The sequence below is a fragment of the Cylas formicarius genome, unplaced genomic scaffold, assembly GCF_029955315.1.
Source record: "Cylas formicarius isolate icCylForm1 unplaced genomic scaffold, icCylForm1.1 PGA_scaffold_10__41_contigs__length_53128322, whole genome shotgun sequence".
In the NCBI taxonomy this organism is placed as follows: domain Eukaryota; kingdom Metazoa; phylum Arthropoda; class Insecta; order Coleoptera; family Brentidae; genus Cylas; species Cylas formicarius.
The window spans coordinates 13,630,114-13,649,113 of record NW_026844214.1 but is presented as its reverse complement, the minus strand read 5'-3'; the positions used below and the strand labels follow the sequence as shown (position 1 = coordinate 13,649,113).

Sequence of the window (19,000 nt, the reverse complement as noted above, 5' to 3'; positions counted from 1 at the left end):
CTGGAAAGTGGCGGTATATATTGCATAATTAACATTTGATTAGTTTGAAATGGTTTTCAATTGGTTTTCCCGTTACTTCTAGTTTCATAAATAACTTTTTGGAAACTTAGATTTTAATGCAAGCGCAAGTACACCTAGGTAACTTTTAAAAAAGATTCCAAAGTGTTTAATATATTGGTGAGCATGACGTCTTTTTATATAGCGGCCTATTTTATGTTTTTCCTAATCGATATAAAAATGGAAGAAAATTTTGAGAAAAAAAATGTTTTGCGTTTTAACTGAAATAAAATTAGGTGTTAAAATGGGGCCGCTCTCTTGCTGCCAACTTTAAAGTAAAAACAAAATACGAGGCGAAATGAATTGTATTGTTAGAATTATATAAAAAGACGTGAAGCGGGGCGTTTTTTGTTTGGTGTTTACAAGCACTGTGGATATGCTTTATAGGAATGACGAAAATGTATTTTTTGCCTTTATCAAACTTATTTACATTTTATAAAGGTAATGACAAGCTGTTAGTTACAAATGAATGGGCAGTAAAAGTTTAATATATGACTAAAATTTGGTCAGCTCCTTTATCAGATTCTCGATTTAAGCGCTATATGGGGTTTTATAAGAGTAACTACCTTTCTTCGTGAACAATCGATAGGTTTTCAGGTTTAATAAAACAAGTAATTGTTTTATACCATTACCATTATAATACTAGAATTGTTAGTTGGGTAGCCTCGGATTACGAAAACCGCAACACGCTGGCTTCATTAATAATGGAGATAGCAGTAAAAATATAAAAAATGAGACACACTGTACAAGCACGGTGGTTTATTGTTCTGACAGAAGAAGAATATTTTCAATTCGACAACGACCTCCAACTCTGCGCTCCTGAAAATGGCTACAACGGAATTTCTCGAGACAGATTGCGTTCGATTTGCTGCTTTTTAAGATCGACCTCCACGATGCACCATCGAGAAAAATGAACCGCTTTTGATAAAATGTTATTATGTCAAGTGTCTCCGTAAACCAGATCTGCGCGAATACGTCCGTGATAAAATACATGTAGGTTTTCGGTTTCCGCATATCGCCTTCGACTCGTTCATTTTGGTTGACTGAGCAGTATAACGGATTAGATTCAATAAACAGATGCCGGCGATGCAATAGATTGCCTGTTTATATTTTACAGCAATTTTGAATTCATATTATTGTACACTGTGTTTTTCGTTGATACCGGCTAAATGGCGGGAGGTACAAAAAAATGGGATAACCATCTGTGCCATTCTCTTTTTTAGTTTTTTGATTCATAGCAGAATCCGCCCTTAAGTAAGTAGATTATAAAATTAGTAGTAAGGGTTCATAGAATAAATTGTAGGATCAAAAGTAAGTGTATGTGTCCAATACGTAGCAGAGAAGGTTGTTTCTAGATAGAAAAATTGTGCAAATTTGAGACTTGGCGAAGAAACTTTTTCATATATTTGAAATATCTAATCTAATGTAATATCTAATTGAAAACGGCACAAATCAAATTTCAATTTCAAAAAAAAGTACTACTCCTCTAAAACTGTAGAAATTTCAGTTTTGTAACGTTTCCATTCGGTTGAAAGGCTGTGTAGACAAAACGTATCATTCTGACCACTTCTAATATAAAGCGCGAAGTTTTCATTGTTTATTTGAAAATAGTTTGACATGTATATCTGCAAAGAAAATTTGAACGGAATCATCTCAGTTTCAGTTTTTATGAAATCCAAAATCACTTTCCTCAACATTTCGTTTTTCTCACATGCATCCATACATACAAATAAATAGCGTTGACTCATAGAATTTAATTACTTGTTTCTGATCTCTAAACGGTTTGTTTGAAGAAAATTACAACCAGGATGTGACTGAAAATGAATTTTATAAAGTTTGAATGATATTTATGTGGATTTTTTCAAACTTTGGAAATGCGTGTTACCTTAAAACATTTTATCTGTCCCAGATATCGAAGGAAAGGAAAAAAATATATATCTGGCAGAAGGATTTCAACCGAAGGAGAACGTAAACAAGAATTTAAGCAGAGAATTGGAATGAGAAGATCGGCTACAACAAAATTTCCTTTAGTGTGGCAAAAGGATTTTAATAGATTACGTCATGGGTGGGCAAAAGCCGGCCCGCGGGCCGGATCCGGCCCTTTTGCTAATTTTATCCGGCCCGTAGAAAAATTCCGCACGCAAATTTTTTTAAACTCTTTTATGAGATTTTGTTGACATCAACATTATTAGTGTGCGTACTGTATATATAATAGGCGTAATAAAATGGGCGGTCGGCTGACTACACTAGTGTCGATCATGTCGCAAGCTTGAAACAATCCTCGCGCGATTCTCATGCGGGTCGCTCGCGACGATCGCTCTCAGGGCGGTTTTTTCGTCGAACACAAAGGAGATCGCGCTAGGTTCGAAATGCATGTGTGGACGGCATATGCTGCACTCCTCTCACTTTTCGAGGGACGACAGGTCGCATCACGCGTATTGTTAATTTTGATTTAGCTCTGATCGCATACTCTTTTTTGTTCGAGTCTAATATTAGTTTGTAAATATAAAATTGAAAAAGTGAACTTTTTGTAAGTAAAATTTTAAAACATTGGTTTTATTTTATTGTATTAATTAAATTATTTATTTGTAGACCTTTGTAAAATGAGTCAATCTAAAAAAAGAAAAGTTGATTTGGAATGCAGAAACTTCAATGACGCTTGGACGGTAAAATATCTTTTTACAAACATTAATAAGAAAGTAATTTCTTTCTCGCTGTTGAAGAGTGTTTAGTTAAAGTAAGTTTAACTTGGAATAAAATAGTAAGCGTCACTACGGATGGTTGTCCTAGTTTAACAGGGAAAAATGTAGGCTTACTTAAACATATTCGCGACAAAGTAAAAGAGTTACAACCAGAACACGATATATTATTTTTGCACTGCATTATTCATCAAGAAGTGCTATGCAGAAAAGTTTCACGTGAAATTGAAATGATACTTAGTGTTTTTGTCAAAAAAAAAAAATTGGGCAGGGAAAAAACTCCATCCAAAACATCCACTTGTGCAAAGCATACGCGGTATAGTCCTCCGGCCCGGGAGACATTTTGAAAATTTCATTTTGGCCCGCGCTTTAAAGTATTTGCCCATCCCTGGATTACGTGGTCTGACTGTAATAATATTTTAGTAGGAAAGTGCTGATCCCACCTAGGTGTCATATAAGCATAAAAGTTTTAAATCAAAGCAATATTTGGTATAACTGTGTTAATAGAAAATTGTAATTACTAACTGACTGACTACAAATACAAAATTTGATGAAACTTCAATTTTTATGTTCCCACGCATTTTTAAAAATTTTATATTTAAATTCACAGCCTATATATGCGTACAATTTTACTTTATTTCCTATAGCAGAGACAGTTTGACAATATAAACATCTACACAACCAAACAGAAAAATTTTCTAAACATAAAAAAGTTATTTGTAATTATCAATCAATTACTAACCAAATCGCAAATAACCAATCATTCGAATATGTCCGGAAAAAAAAATAAACGTACTTCTGCCATTATCATCTATGTTAAAAAGAAAGCGCTTTGAGGATCATCCGTTTTATTTTTAAACTAAACTTTTTATGTCAAAGCAAAAGTTATGACAAAAAAAAGTACTCGCTTTCGTTTTACGTTGCCCTATCACAACTAAATTAGTATTCAACCCCAATTTAGGTTATAGTCATATCTTTTGCAAGAGTTTTCTATGCGCATGATCGGAAGTCCCCGATATCCCCCAATAGTAAAGCTGCTAAAGCGACAATAAAGCATGGTTTGTGTGTCGGGTTTGTCAAAAACAGCGCAAGAACAATATTTTATGATGAAATTCATTTTCTCGTATTTAAATTGTAACGTGAAACGCCGGTAGAAGGAGAAGCATTATTAAACTTATTTTAATTGGGTCTACTGCAGAGGCCGGCAACTCAAAGGAAATTTTTGAATTGTACTTTTAAACAAGCAAAGCGTTGGTCGAGAATTTACAAAGATATTGCTGCAGTTCTTTTAAAGTGTACCTAGCTAGGTTTACTGAATAAATTTTTTCTATCAAAAGCTGTTATTAGGATAATTCTTATTTTATGCTGTATTTAATGATAATCAACGAACTTTTTTTAATATCAATATGAATATAAACCACGCAAGGCAAAAATTTCACTAGTATGAAACCAATGCCGCCAATTCAAATTTTACTGCCGAAATAACCAATCGTCAATAACGGGAATAAATATCACATGAAGCGATCAAGACGGCAAGGCTTCAAAAACTGGACACCCTTCTTTAAAGGCTTTAACGTTCACTGACATATCTCCTTAAATTGCAGCTCTCTCACCATGCTAGAGCAAAAATTTGTATGGTTTGAGTTTGGCTCTTACTAATTGAGATAAAATTTAATATTAGTAACGAAATTTATGACCTTAAAAAATTATCTCTCGTTCTACTTTGCATTTCCTCAATAATTTCCGTAAGGGAGATGTATATTTAGCGCACCGATTCTTCCTTAAAATTCTTCAAAGAAAAATTAATTATCTTCCAAGGTAATCGTTCGAATCGGAGCGCCTGCACAGGTACGTTTTAATTCCTCGCGGATCATTTCGGGCATTATATCGGAATCCTTTGCTGCACTTTTAATTGTCAATTACGAAGTTCGGATTGAAATTTCGCGATCCGCTGCACCACCCCAAGTTTACTATAGTGAATTTATTATTGCGCAAATTATGTCTGGTCCGCCCTTTGTATAAACCGACGCAATAATCGCCCTTTTGATTGAGCAAGAGCGACGGTGAGGTTTCGGTCGCGCTATTGTCTATTTGAGTATTACCTTTCCAAAACGGCCGTACGGGGTAAAACGTATCACGAGTTCGCCCCCCACTTTGACAACGCGGAGGAGGCGGTGGTTTGCCTTCAACCCTTTGAATTATTAGAAAAGTCGCAATTCCATAGCAATTTTTAATAACAACACAGTAAAAAAGAACAAAAAACTTATAACAAACAAAACAAAAGTAGATTTACATATATTAGCCACGTAAATATTTTCTTTTATACGACTTTCGAGACACAGCGCCAATGACAAAAAACTAATGAGCGTCGCCGTGTGTGAGCGATTAATGACACTCCCATTTATGCATTAAATTTTATTATTATTCGTTTGGGTGTCCTCTTCACGGGGACATTTCAAACTAACTGATTTACTAAGGCCCACCTGCATCCTCATAGTTTTAATGTTCTGATGGAATTTTTCTTGACTGTGTAGGTAATGAACTTTTACAGTCATGCAACGGAGAATATTAAAATTTGAAAACATAGTTTGCACTAATTGTACGTAATTCCCTGCTTACCAAGAAAATGTTGTACAAATGAACACAAATCCAGTGCCTGTCATTGACGTGGTGAATTGTAGGTCTTTAACATGTTGCTCTATTTGAGGACCATGAAATATAATAGCATGATATGCAATGGAGGAACTAGGATTTTTTCTCTCGAAATCAAAGGTTTGTTGCTCACGCTTTATGCCCCAAAGGCGCAAAACGAGGATATTTTGTATAGCGGTTTTGCTGTCGAAGGAGGAAGTTTCCTTCATGATTATAAAAACTAGCCAAACTCACCAAAGGAACATTTTTTCTATTAGTCGTTTTATATTGTTACTAAATATTATTACATATTATTTATATCACTTTTACCATAAAATTTAATAGTCGTAACTGGATAAAGTAGATTGTTTTTACTCTGGATGCAAATAATTCAGCAGATTTCTTTCAGAGGCACAGATCTCTTATAAGAACGTTCAGTTCTTTTTGAATTAAAAATTGCAGAGTTCTTAAATATGTTTCAAATTTGCTGTCGTTTCTTGATTGAATTCTTTGAAAAATGTTGAAGGATGGAACGGGTATTTCTTCCGACTGTTATTACATAATCGAGATCAGGATTTGTGTCTATTATTTCTATTTATGCTTTCAATATTAACGAAACAAAAGTAGCAGTCGTCATAATGGTTTTGCAGTTCTGTAAAAACCATTGCTACACCAAACTTTAGGCACTCCCGTTTTCCAATTTTCTACTGTCACAAATGTTCAACACATTTAAATACGCCATTGATTTGATTAGTATCATGTCGTCATCACTTTAATAATGAAGATCACCAAAATATACTCGAAATGATACTCAATAATATCCTCCTGAGATCCAGCGTCTATTTAAATGGACCTTCTATTTTTACATTATTATTAATTCAAAATCCAATTATAGATTAAAATGGACGAATTAGTGCTGCCATCTATGCAAAAACTGCAGTAAGATATACGATACCTTCCACATTCTATGAATGCTTGACTGTAAGTATTTATGATTTTGTGATAAAAATAAATAAAGAAAAACTTTTAACAAGTAGTAAGATGTCTAGCCTCGCTGTCAAGTACCTTTTATCTTATTTATTAGCTGTTTGCATGTGCTACAATTAAAAAAATATCGTGTATATTTAAATGGACATTGAGTTACATAATGCTTATGTTTTTTGTATGAGCCTTTAAATTATTTACGTTTTTTCTGAGATTCTGACATTGAGGCAGCTGAACATGACGGCGACGATTTTGAATGTGATATCACTAAGAATCTTGTCAACAGCAATGAAAATGCAGAGGAATTACCCTTTGAAGACCGTGATCTTTTAGATGATTCATCTGATTCAGAAACAGAAATAAATGTGCCTCTCAGTGTTCTGAGTAGTCGCTGTGGGTGAACATCATGGAAGAAAAAGGATAGGTTTCAAGCACTAGATATCCAGGAGCCTCAAATAAGGGACATCAGTTATGACCGAAGGGAATGGAATGCTTTTGACTGTTTTAAAATTCAAAGATTCTGATGTGGAAGAAATTTGTGCTTTAACGATCCTAAAATACTTCACAGAACACAGTCAACCTATGAATTTAACAGTTGACGAAATAAAAAAATTTCAAGGAATTTCACTTCTAATCTCATGCTTAAAGTTTCTGCAAATTAAAATGTATAGGGCTGCCGCCACCGGGGTGCAAAAAATAACTAAGAGTATGACTAGAACTAGATTTTTTAGCATTAGAAGTCATCTAAAAGTTGTCGTGGACACTGACATTGCACAGCACCAAAAAAAAATTATGGAAGTAATAAAAGATAAGATATAAAATAAAAGATAGCTGATTATCCTTAGAACGTCATCCCATAGTATCTATAGATGAGCAAATGATTCCTTTTACGGGTGTGTGTACCTAACCCAGAAGGCCTTAAACATTTTGTTTGTCCGACACCAGAAGGATTCGTCTTAGATTTTGAACTGGACTAAGGAAAAGGAACATTACTTCAAGCTTGTAATGTAGACTTGGGAGTAGGAGCTAGTGCTGTAATCCGTTTGTCAAATTCTCTGGGAGCAGGTTCTCATGTGTTTATTGATCGCAATACAATAATACTGCTTGTGCACAGGAACGATAATGAAATCAAGGATACCTGCTGCAGTACATTTGACAGCGGTGGAAGTAATAAAGAAATTTGCTAGAGGTTTTACAGAACAAACAATGCTTTGATCAAAAACCAATTTTAATATCTTCCACAGCATTAGGACAGCAACCTGTAGATAGCTGTAAACGATGGTGTAAAAAAAAAGTTCTAAGTATATTCAAATCCCACGTCCACACATAATTAAATGTTACAATGACTGCATGGGAGGCATTGACCTCATAGACAGGATGATTAGCTACTACGAGGAGTTTGCTGGACTAAAAAGTGGACATTTTTTGGCGGGCTATGATACACTAAGATCCAGTCCAACCCTACGTAAGCAGCGAATGCATTTGCCTGAGTTAGTAAAAATTTAGAATTCCATGCGTTGTAAGCAGACAAGCAGACAAATTGTAAGAAGAAAACATTTTTGTTTGTAATCTTTGCCAAATTTACCTGTGCATTACATCAGAACATAATTACTTTTATGATTATGACTTTTCTCAAAGTCAGTTAAATTATGTCCTGATGAAAATCCATTGTCCATTTTCATGGACACTTTTAAAAAAAGTTAAAAAAAATTCATATAGGCTCTCTGATTGACCTTGAATCATTGGTATAGTTTTTATAAAATTCTGTCGAGCCGTTTTTCTTCGTATCTCAGCGGATATACTAAATCGAATACAGACAAAATTTTAATAGTGTTATTTAATTATGTGTGTGTTTAATAGTGGATCAGATAGGGCCAGTAAACCTGGTGTAGTGAGATTGCGTCAGGACAATTCCAGGTAAATCTTTGGCCCTGCTATGGAACAAAAAACGCAATGTGGTCTGAAATGTCTGAAATGGAGAGATTAAAACTGACCTGTACGGAAAATAACCCTCTTCTACAATAACAATCGTTCCCCGCTATCATGGAAAAAGCGGTCGGAACAAATCTTCTAAATCTTTTAAAGCCGCTGCTCGGGATTAAATGGACGAACGCTGCACAAATTCGACCGAGACCGGCAAGATTAATCGCAGCTCTTTACAAATTGCATAATTCTCACGTACGGCGCCGAGCGTCGGTTAATTCCAGCACCTGCACTTCCAACCGTCTAGACTTGGGCAAGCACAAGGGATATTTTTTTATCACTGAAGTTAGTAAGGTACGCCAATTTTTGGTCCTGTTCCTCTAGCATCCTGTTCCGAGAACAGAGTGGGCATAATTATGTTTATGTTATTTTTGGAGATATAATAATATGACCTGTCCTCAATTATTTTATGATATGCAATAAAAACATTAACAAACCATTGGACTCTATCCGGACACTTGACAGTAAGAGTGTTGGATTGTATAGTCCCATCGTCCACCAAAAAGTCTAGTTGTTTGCCCTTTACGACAAAAATAATAACAACATGATAATAACAGAACAGATGAACGGGCAAAAGGCGAGTTGTCTTAGAATCACAGCACTTGCAAAGGCTCAAAAAGACTTATATTTCAACAAAAGTTATATTATTTTATTTTTAATGCGAACAAGTTTGAATGGCATAAAATAAAGTCTAATGTACGCACAATAATCATAAATGTTGAAATCTCGACACCCCACTTTAAAGGCCTCAAATTGCATGTTGACGCTTGCTTGCCTTTATTATATTATATTATGTTCATATGTTATTAGGTGTATTTTTGTTGCTTTTACAACCCGCGTACTGCGGGAAAAACATTAAACTAGAGGTTCCTAATTAAGAGAAGTTGTTAAATAGAAAGCCATTCGTTTGAAATATTCGGAACTATAACATCAACTCAACCGATGGAGGTGGCCTGTGATATCAATTTACAAAATATCTGTGATATTGCAGCGTTGCCACATATATACGAACCGGATAGCAATTTGTGTTAGATTTCATGAAAAAGTCCACCGAGTTTGAGACGCTCTGTAAATATCTAAGGTCAAAATTAAACTCTCAAAGTTCCGCTCTAGTTTTAGATTTATTGTGTAAATGCCGTCGTAAGGCTACCATATGGTGTCGTTTGTGGTTTGTCAACCCTCGTGGAATATCTTCGAGCGAAATCTCTATATTTGTTTCTTCAAATCGCGTCAAATTAAAAAAAAATTGTGATCCTGCATAATTTAAACAGCAGAAAGGGTAAATTTTGCTTTCCGTTCCCCCCTAAATATACGGCAATTACTTTTAAATAACTCGCCAAATAATAACTTGTGAAACCATTTCACTTATGGTGAAAGAAAAATTATTAGAGAGAAAGCTTTTTACCGTGTAGACGAATATTTACAAAACATAAGAAAAAACGAGTGCAAAATTTTCTTTGTTTAGTATTAAGAATTTTGACATTTAAAAAAAATTAAAAACAAAAGTTTTGATTCACAAATCTTTGTTATAATTTGATGGTTATTTTCTTGTAAAATAGGATCTACTTTAGCGGTTTGTGTTGATATTTAAAAAATAATTTGATATAGAGACATTAAAAACCAACGTTATAATTCAAATGAAAAAATCATTAAAATTATTTTTTCAAATGGAAATGCCCCATTATAATAATTTTCCAGCATTTAGCATTAAAAAGGGTTTCTTTGTATAAAGTGGGCCTACTTCAAAAAGTTTTAGAATTCAAAATATTATTATTAAAATATTTTTCTATTGTAAAAACGTAGCAAAGAAAAACAATCAACACTATAGAAGGGGCACCTATTAATTGGTGTTTGATAATTTTTAATAAATCTTAAAAGTCATGTCCGGTAATTAAGTTACTAACACAAAAGTTATTTGAATCTGTTTAATTTCTTAGAATGTGATAAATTTTGTCAAAAACATTTTGATATTTGCTGAAAATTTTCAAAATAGGCTAAAGTCTGCAAACAGACGCTTGGTTAAATGAATAAAAAAACGGAAATTTAAAAATTTAACCATGTTTAAAGATTATACTCAATTAATAGATCCGCATATAACAAAAAAATGTACATTTGTATTGTTTATTTTTAATTTATTTAATTTACTACAACTGTTTTCTGCATTATTTAGTTGTTTTTTAGAAAAATGTTGTATGGATATGAGATCATTTCTTTGTATTAAACTCATCAAACTGTTAAACATTGACAGATATCAAGCCAAAGTAGTGACATTTCTTTGTTTATTTCACCATAAATCGGCGTCATAGTATTTTTACAATGAAAAAAGTTTTATTGCTAAATCTATAACTTGTTCAAATAGACAACCTTATTCAAAGTCACCCCTCTAAAATCTTAAATACTCCAAAATTATAACAATTACGTGTTTCCATTAAAAAAAAAGACTGTTAATGACTTTTTCATATACATTTTTAATGGTAGTTGTTGATCAGCCGGCATTTAACTTAAATATATCACAGATGCTTCGGAACTGGAAAAATCGATAGATTTTATTACACATTTAAAGCTCTTTATCAATCTTCTAGATTTCACCTGCGTCGGTTGTTGATGAATTAAACTTACTGATGTTTCGGCAATTTTCCTATTGACTTCTTCACCTTTGACACAAAATTCAAAATATATTAAAAGTGATAAGACATAATATATTATAGATCTAAATCTAGAAAGTTTTGAATAATTTAAAAAATGTGCTAATATACAGCATGTTCTATTTAAAATAAGAAAGTTGATATACAAACAAACCTTATATAAAGGGTGATTCAATAAGGGTTTCCACTCTTTTTGACACAATTCAGGTTCTATGCCGGCTATTTCGCGTCTAATCTCCTGTTTCAGCTCTGGAATAGTGTTTGGTTTACTTCTATACACATGATCGCGGCGGCCAATTGATATCGCCGTTACGTGAGATAATCCGACCAGGAAACTTGCCCCGCAGCAATTGCATCGTTTCTCAGGATGTGTGACACGCGGCTCCATCCTGTTGGAACCACAAATCTTCAATGTCCACACCTTCCAACTGCTCCCAGAAAAAATCAGATATCATGTTTCGATAGCGAACACCATTACCGTAATAGCGTTCTCCGCATTATCCTTGAAAAAAAAAGGGCCAATTATTCCTCCGCACCAAAATGCGCAACAGTTACTTTTTGAGGATGCATTGCTTTTTGAACAATCTCTCTTGGATTTTCTAATCCCCAAATACGAGCATTGTGTTTGTTTACAAAGCCACCGACGTAAAAATGTGCCTCATCGCCAAAGATGATTTTCGTTGAAAATTGAACCGCTTGTTCTCGTATCCATTCTGCAAACACGCGGCGCTGTTGATGATCTCGAAGTTTCAGCTCCTGAGTTATTTGGACTTTATATGGGTGTAGCTGCAAGTCTTTTCTTAAAATTCGCTGTGTAGTTGAATACGTAAGGTACACTTGCTGCGATCGATGACGAATCGATGTGTTTGGATCTTCGGCTACACGGACAATGGCAATATTTTGATCTGACCGATCTGCACGAGCACGTTGAGGGAGTTTGAGGTTCGTTACAGATCCAGTTTGCTCAAATTTTTTAACCACATTCTAAATTGTCCTCTCAGAAGGTCCGTGCGCGCCGAGTTCATGTAGAGTCCGAAATGCATTTTTTCTTGATCGACCATTTTCATAATAGGCTTGCACAATTTTTACACGTTGTTCAGTCGTATATTGCTGCATGACTAATTTTGTTTATCTCATATGATAATAAAAAAATACAGTGGCGTTTCAAAAATTTTTCAGATTGTAATGTGGAAACTCTTATTGAAGCACCCGTTATAACGAGCAACTTTTGTCTTTAAGTTTTTTTTTTATATTTTTAACTGATTCTGAAATAAGGGATCACCGCATAATAAACGGGCTGCCCTGTCGATGGAAATGTCGTTTTCATAACATAAATACATAAATGTGAACAGCCCTATATCACATTACCCCGATTATTCGTCACGCGACGGGCTCTTGCTAAAATACACACACCATCGGTTGTTAAAATTCTCGTAGAGCTTTCTCGAGCTCGACACAAGGGTGGCTCGTCTATTAATTTACCTGGTTGGATTCCCCGAAGGGCGGGATGCTCGGCGTCCCGCGGGCTCTGTAGCCCGGACTCTGTCGGCGTCTTCAGCCTGTCCTCCCCAGTCGCCGTTTCCGGAGTCGTTTTGAAATTGCCGCCACCGTTCTCTTCGCCGCCTTTGCCGCCCCCGTTGTTTCTTTGATTGGAGAGGACCTGCATTTCCCACATTTGCTCCTGTCGGATGTCATCGTTGTAATCCTGTAAACGAATAAAAAAGTCGGACTAACAATTGCCATTCCAGTTTGTCGAATATGTGTGTCTCAGTAAGTTGGAGCCATACGGGAAACTTTTTTATTATTAATTTTAGGAATAACTTATTCTTCATAGATAATCATACGAATATTTTAAAATCTAAAATACATTCAGTTTTTCGCATTTTCTTAAATTATTTGTTGGTGAATGATTTCTTCGGCAACACCCTGCTTTTATCAAATACAGAATTGCAATTACCATCTTTCGACGTCTATAAATATAAAAAGGGGGTAATTAATTATTATCAGTTGTACTTTTCGAAGGGTGTTTACAATTTAATCTACCAACGGGGGTCCATTCAAATCCAATTTCAATTCAAATCCTATTTTGTAAATCCCCATGGCTTTCAATAAGTTTAGTTTATGGCTTTTTGATGCGCCATGTAAAATAAGAATATTATCCTCACTTGTGTATTTCTCAATTTAAATGAATGGCATAATTAGAATCGAAATTTTTATTTCAATAAAATTATTTCTGTTCTACAATGCGTTTCTTGAGTATTTGTTCGGAGTTTTGAGTTTTTGTGGCTTAGTTTAATTGACTTTTAAATATTTTCCTATGGTATTTTCGGTTTTAAAAGTAATTTTGGCACCATATTGGGATCGGTGTTTAATACTGGGTAAATAGAGTTTAGAGTTATTTGAAACTGATTTTTAGTTATAATCTTATCTATCAAAGAGGTATCGTAACCATTATTCAAATTGGTTTGTTTTATAATATTTAATTCTTCTTTAAAACGTTCTGTAAAAGCTGATATATTACGATGTGTGTGTTGTGTGTCAGTTTTTTTTGTAAAGTGGTACGAAAAAAAAACCGTCAAAACGTGTTTGAAGTTTACTCATAAATATGGTAGCGTTATTATGACAATTGAAATCGTTTTGATTGTGAGAGAAAATTATAAAATCAATAGAGAAGAAGCCAATCAATTTTAATAATAGACATGTAAATAAAAATATTACTCATTCAACTGGTACCAAAATAATGAATAAATTCAAGAATACTGAATGTATTAATAGGATTGTTATAAAACGCCGACAATTGATAGTGCATAGTTCGAAGTTTGAAGAAGCAGAATGCCGAGGACAATCGCAATTTTGAAATAAAGTAGCATAACCAATATTCCACAGTAACGTATCCAGTGGCATTTATCAAAACAGTTTAATCAGATTTTTTTTTTGCTAAACCATAAACGCCGAAAGTTATTTACGAATGACTGGATTCCATACTTTGTCGGTAAAATATGGTATTTATTTGTTATTTTTATTTATATTAAAGTACGAAGTTAGGATGAATTTAACACTTCTTCTAACCTCTAGTTTCGGGAAGTATTAAAAAAAATTTAAAAACATGCACGGTGTGCATGGACATAAAAAATTAGATCTTAGAAAATTGTCCCTAACTAAAACACCATGATTTAACACGGTTTCTATCATTTTTCTATTAAGGCCGCAAAAAAAAACCATTGATTTTGCGAAGGTTACATAGTGGTCCGCAGGAGCACGATAAAAAAAAACGGAAAGCTTCGCACTTGGTCCATTCTAACGGGCGGTGGATACTTTAGTGCCAATATCGGTCATTTTTGGCGTCGGCATTTTTAATAAATATAAACTCGTCCACCCGTTTGGGGGCCCACGAAGTAATGTCCACCGTGTTCGTCACGTGGAATTCAAATTGCATGACATTCTTCGACGTCGTCGCCGTCGGTCGGCTCGAATTGGGTTTATCGCAACCCGGATGACGACACAAATGCGCCTCGGCTCGCTGTAAAAGCCGGCTTGCATTTAAAGGCGGCCATTTTCAGGTTTTTCGACACCCGAGGCGCTTACAAAATGACATTTTTATACGAGCCACCCACTCGATTCGTTGATCTGCAGATGCCAGAGGGATTCTCGTGGAATTTTTAATATTTTTCCATCTTCAAATGCTACTTATCGAATAAGCGCTTAGGGAAATTCCATTCTTTGGCCGCCAGGGATAAACGGTCGTTTATGCGATCAAAAGTAACCCGGTATAAAAGCTTATATTTGACCGACTGTACCCATACAACGGAAATTGCTGCATTGTTTCAATTTTTACGTGATGCAAATATCTTCAAGGGCTGAGAGAATATTGTCAGAGCTGGACAATGCCGCGCTTTTTTACCGATGCGCTATGCGTTTGCTAATATTTCGTTAAACATTACCGGTAAAATAACAAATAGTTCCTTTTTTAACAATAGCGATACGGTTTCTAGAAAAAATGTACTTTTTAATGTGTCAACGTTGCAACGAATCAACATCAATTTAGGGGAATTTTTAACCTCGAATCCACGTACTACTTCTGCGTTTCTTTATTTGTTGTGAGACAAGTGATTTTTCGAAAGCGAAAAGTTGGTGATTTTGGATTTTGCTAATAGCAAAAATGCCGGAATACTGTGAAGTTTGCTATGAACTGGGTTGTTTGAATTTTCGTAAGTGTCATTTTACGTTTATGTAAACAAATCAAAGACGTGTTTCGTACGTGGATGCAGTGATTTTATTGTTTTATGTATTTATGTTTAGTTTGCAGATTTCCATAGAACGCTCCAAGTCATCGAATGTAAAAGTCTGTCAGTCTTAAATTTAACTATTTATTGCTCCTCGCTGTAATTATTTTCTCTCACCCTACGTGGTTAATATAGCAACGAAGACGAATGGCATCTAATATTTGTGTCCAATCGAATAACATCACTTTATTTATATTTTAATAAAAAGTTTATTAAAACTATTTCGATATAATTTTTTCTTTCACGTTTTGCCTTTCAAACTTTAAATTGAATTGAACCGTACGTCCGTTTTCATGACTGGACACAATCACTAGAGGCGTTGAAAGTCGTGTACGCTTTTTAACATTGCCACTAATGGGAGCGTTCCTCTCCATCTTATACTCTTGATAGCAACCATATAGCTATTAGATAATATAGTGGACCTTACTATGGTAAAAACTGATGCGCAGCAGGGAACACTAACATTTTCGTAGAGAAGGTAATGATTTTCCGCGCATGCCTCTACATTTCACCCATTAACCACACTAAGTAGCGGTTTTTCCACAATTAATTCGCTTTCCGAGAACATTTCACGAGAACTGGGCAAAATTAATCCTAAAAGAAGAATAACCGTTTAGGTATTTTATGTACCTATACTACAGGCTCCCTTTCAATTTAACTTTGTTTTAGAGTTTTGGATCACTGGCTTTCAATATGACATAAACCAAACAGATACGCACATAAAACTATAAAGTATAAAACAAAACAATACTAAATAACTTGGTATTTTCTAGTTTTCTGTGGCCATTACGCATTCATTTTGCTTCACTATTCTAGCTAGTGCAGATAAACGCGGAAATGTAGGTATGCATAAGTCGTTACGTCTGAGTTCAACACGACCTCTACAATAAGGCAAAGAAAGGGCAGACCGCGAACAATTGGTGAGTCACCACAAAAATGGAGAATAAATGCTGTTGTTTAGAAAAATACACACAATAATAGGTATTTGAAAATGAAAAAAAGACTAATTAAAAGAAACAGTTTTTAGCTGTCATTATAAGTCTCGGAATGAGTGTGTGAAATGAAAACATTTATACCATAAAACCTTTTTTTACTATTTTTTTATATAATTATGATAAATACTTGCTGTGTTCCGAACTTACTGAAATAGTTTTTGATAAGTTTAGAAGCTTTCAGATTCTAAGAACTACAAGGTTGGCTAGCAAAAAAACTCTCTGAGGTATGCCCTTTCTAAAGTTATTCTATCCATTTATCCAGAACAGCTGTGTCCGATTAGTGTATGGTTTGAGAAAGTTTGATCGTATATTAGAAAAAAATATTTGTACCTGTACCTGAAAGATTGTTTAGTGTTTCGGTATGAAATGCACAATGCTCCTCTAAGGACGAAAAACATTCTGGATATGCCCCAACATAATTCTTGTAAATTCAGTTCAGTTCTAGTATTTAGGAAAAAATTTAAGGTTCATTTATTGGAATTACAAAAGTCTCTGCCCTAAATAAATTAATATTTTACCAAAAATTAATTTTTACACTTTTATGTTATTATTATAGCTTGTTGTTTCTTTTTTATTGTAATATTTGGTTAATGTCAAGAACTTAAGCTAGACTTCGCTGTTTGAGATGTGTAACTACATTAGTTTGTATTGGTATTAAGTAATTTTTTTAAAATCTTGTGCAATAATTTAAAATATCTCTATAAAGGCTATTATTACTATTATTATTAAAAATTAGAACCATTGTTTTAAACAGGCAATAGCCGAAAGTCTTCAAACTGAATCCGCTTATAAACACAAAATAACTTGTACTAATTTTTTGAAAAATTAATAGTTTGAATTTAGACAAATTATTACAAAAATATAAAAAAAACAAATATGAATTTAAAAATAACTATGCGTCACCATTGTATGAAGTTCTAGACCATTTTTACTTGTTCTATAAATTTGTAACATATAACATTCAAATAATATCCAACAATTAAAACGTATATTTTTATCCTCTTTCAAATTAATGACTCATAATTTAGCATTGCTCTGCCCTGTGATGCAGGAGGCGTAGGTTCGTCGCTTTCTTATTTCTATTACTAGTTTTCTTTATAATTGGGACAATTTTGGAACACTATATTGTGGCAATTGTGCAGATAACTGATGCGTTCACTTGATTTACATTCGCCGATAACTGCTGAAACGTACATCGATTTTCAGATCGGATTCTCCGCGGGAGGCCGGAAATAGCCTCACGATCCAGCTCACGTTTCGTTTAAATGCTTAACGTTGGGCCATGGAAAATGCAAGGCCGCTGGCCCACGGTTTGTTTGCGGTTTCTCAATTTGTCCGTATTGCCTTAATTTATGTGCCGGCAAATTGATTGCAATCGTGTTCGGTTTTGCGACCGTAAATCATGTTAAGCGTAACGAATGGCGGGAATATCCTAAACCGCACTCGTTCATCATTTTTAGCAATATCTGGTGATATTTTGGCTCCCCGACGCTTTAGAAATGAAATAAACCTATGTTTTTATTCTCTGGGTAACCAGAAAAGCATTCCCCTGATTTACTTTCCATTATTTACACATTTGTAAATTTATTTATTTTATCATATACATCTGGAGTTTGTGTTAAAGTTAACCGTTCTATTTGTTAATATTCAAACCTTAGAATATTGAAATGGAACATGTAAGGCTAAGATCATCTAACTCCATTCTTACTGTAAAAAAAAAACGGCCACTAAATACTAGACCCAATTTCGAAATCGCCTTCCTCGGGAACCGCTGGTTAGATTTTGATGATTAAAAAAAAGAATAGATCGGGTCCTCACTAACGATGCTACGCCAGAAATTTTTAGTCACAATTCAATTTGAGCAAATATGGCGCACAAAGATGAGACGAAGTTTTTTCTCGAAATCTGGAATGATCTTTTATGAATGACTGTTTTAATGACTGTTTTATTGGAGTTACAGTGTTTGCATGCTGTGAAAACGCAAAACATCGAACCGAAAAATTAATTAAAAAAATAAAAAGAACATAAATATATAGAAATAAAAACAACAATTTAAGGCTAAGACTAATATCTAGTGTAGCCTTTGTAACAAATTCTTGCGGAATGTCATCAATTTTTTCCCGAAGTGTAATTTGTAGAACTTTTTAAAACTTGGTTTACGCCCCTAAGAGATTACAATACATTACAATTAAAACCTATAGCAATTTTGTTATGGAGAATATTTAACTTAAAATTTTGATTTTATGGAATATATATTCTCACCAATTTTCATTAACATTTAGCTTTAATTATCTCGTACTACTCTTGCCTAAATTAATATTTGCTCATGTTATATGTTATACTGATTCTCACAAGAGTGTGCATAATAATCGACGCATTGTACGGGATATTAGGAAAAGTTGATTCATTTGCGGAAGGATGATAGAAAAACCGAAATTTGAAGTTGTAGGTTACTAAAGTTTATCGACGTTAGCTAGCCGCAATCTCTTTATACCTTATTAACTAACTGCCTAAGTTTGTGGAACTATCTGAGTATTTAATGCTTTGATATCAATGAATTTTTATATTAAAATTATGTACGAGGCTCTTTTTAATAACCGAAGTTTGTTTTCAAGATTGCTTAGGACTTTGTACCCTTTTTCTGCGTGCTGTATTATATTCAAAATATTACTGAAATCGGCCATGTTTCATTTTTGACTACGTTTGTTTTGGTCTTTGTATAT

At 34.1% G+C, this 19,000-nt stretch overlaps 1 protein-coding gene across 1 annotated transcript in view; it reads right to left on the bottom strand.

Annotated features, from left to right (window-relative positions):
* Positions 1 to 19,000, bottom strand: part of LOC132707604 (KH domain-containing, RNA-binding, signal transduction-associated protein 2-like) — a 284,859-nt gene that overhangs the window by 10,247 nt on the left and 255,612 nt on the right. Inside the window, exon 6 of the mRNA XM_060679513.1 lies at positions 12,482 to 12,704. Within this exon, the coding sequence (XP_060535496.1) occupies positions 12,482 to 12,704 (223 nt within the window). The remainder of the gene's footprint in view (positions 1 to 12,481; positions 12,705 to 19,000) is intronic.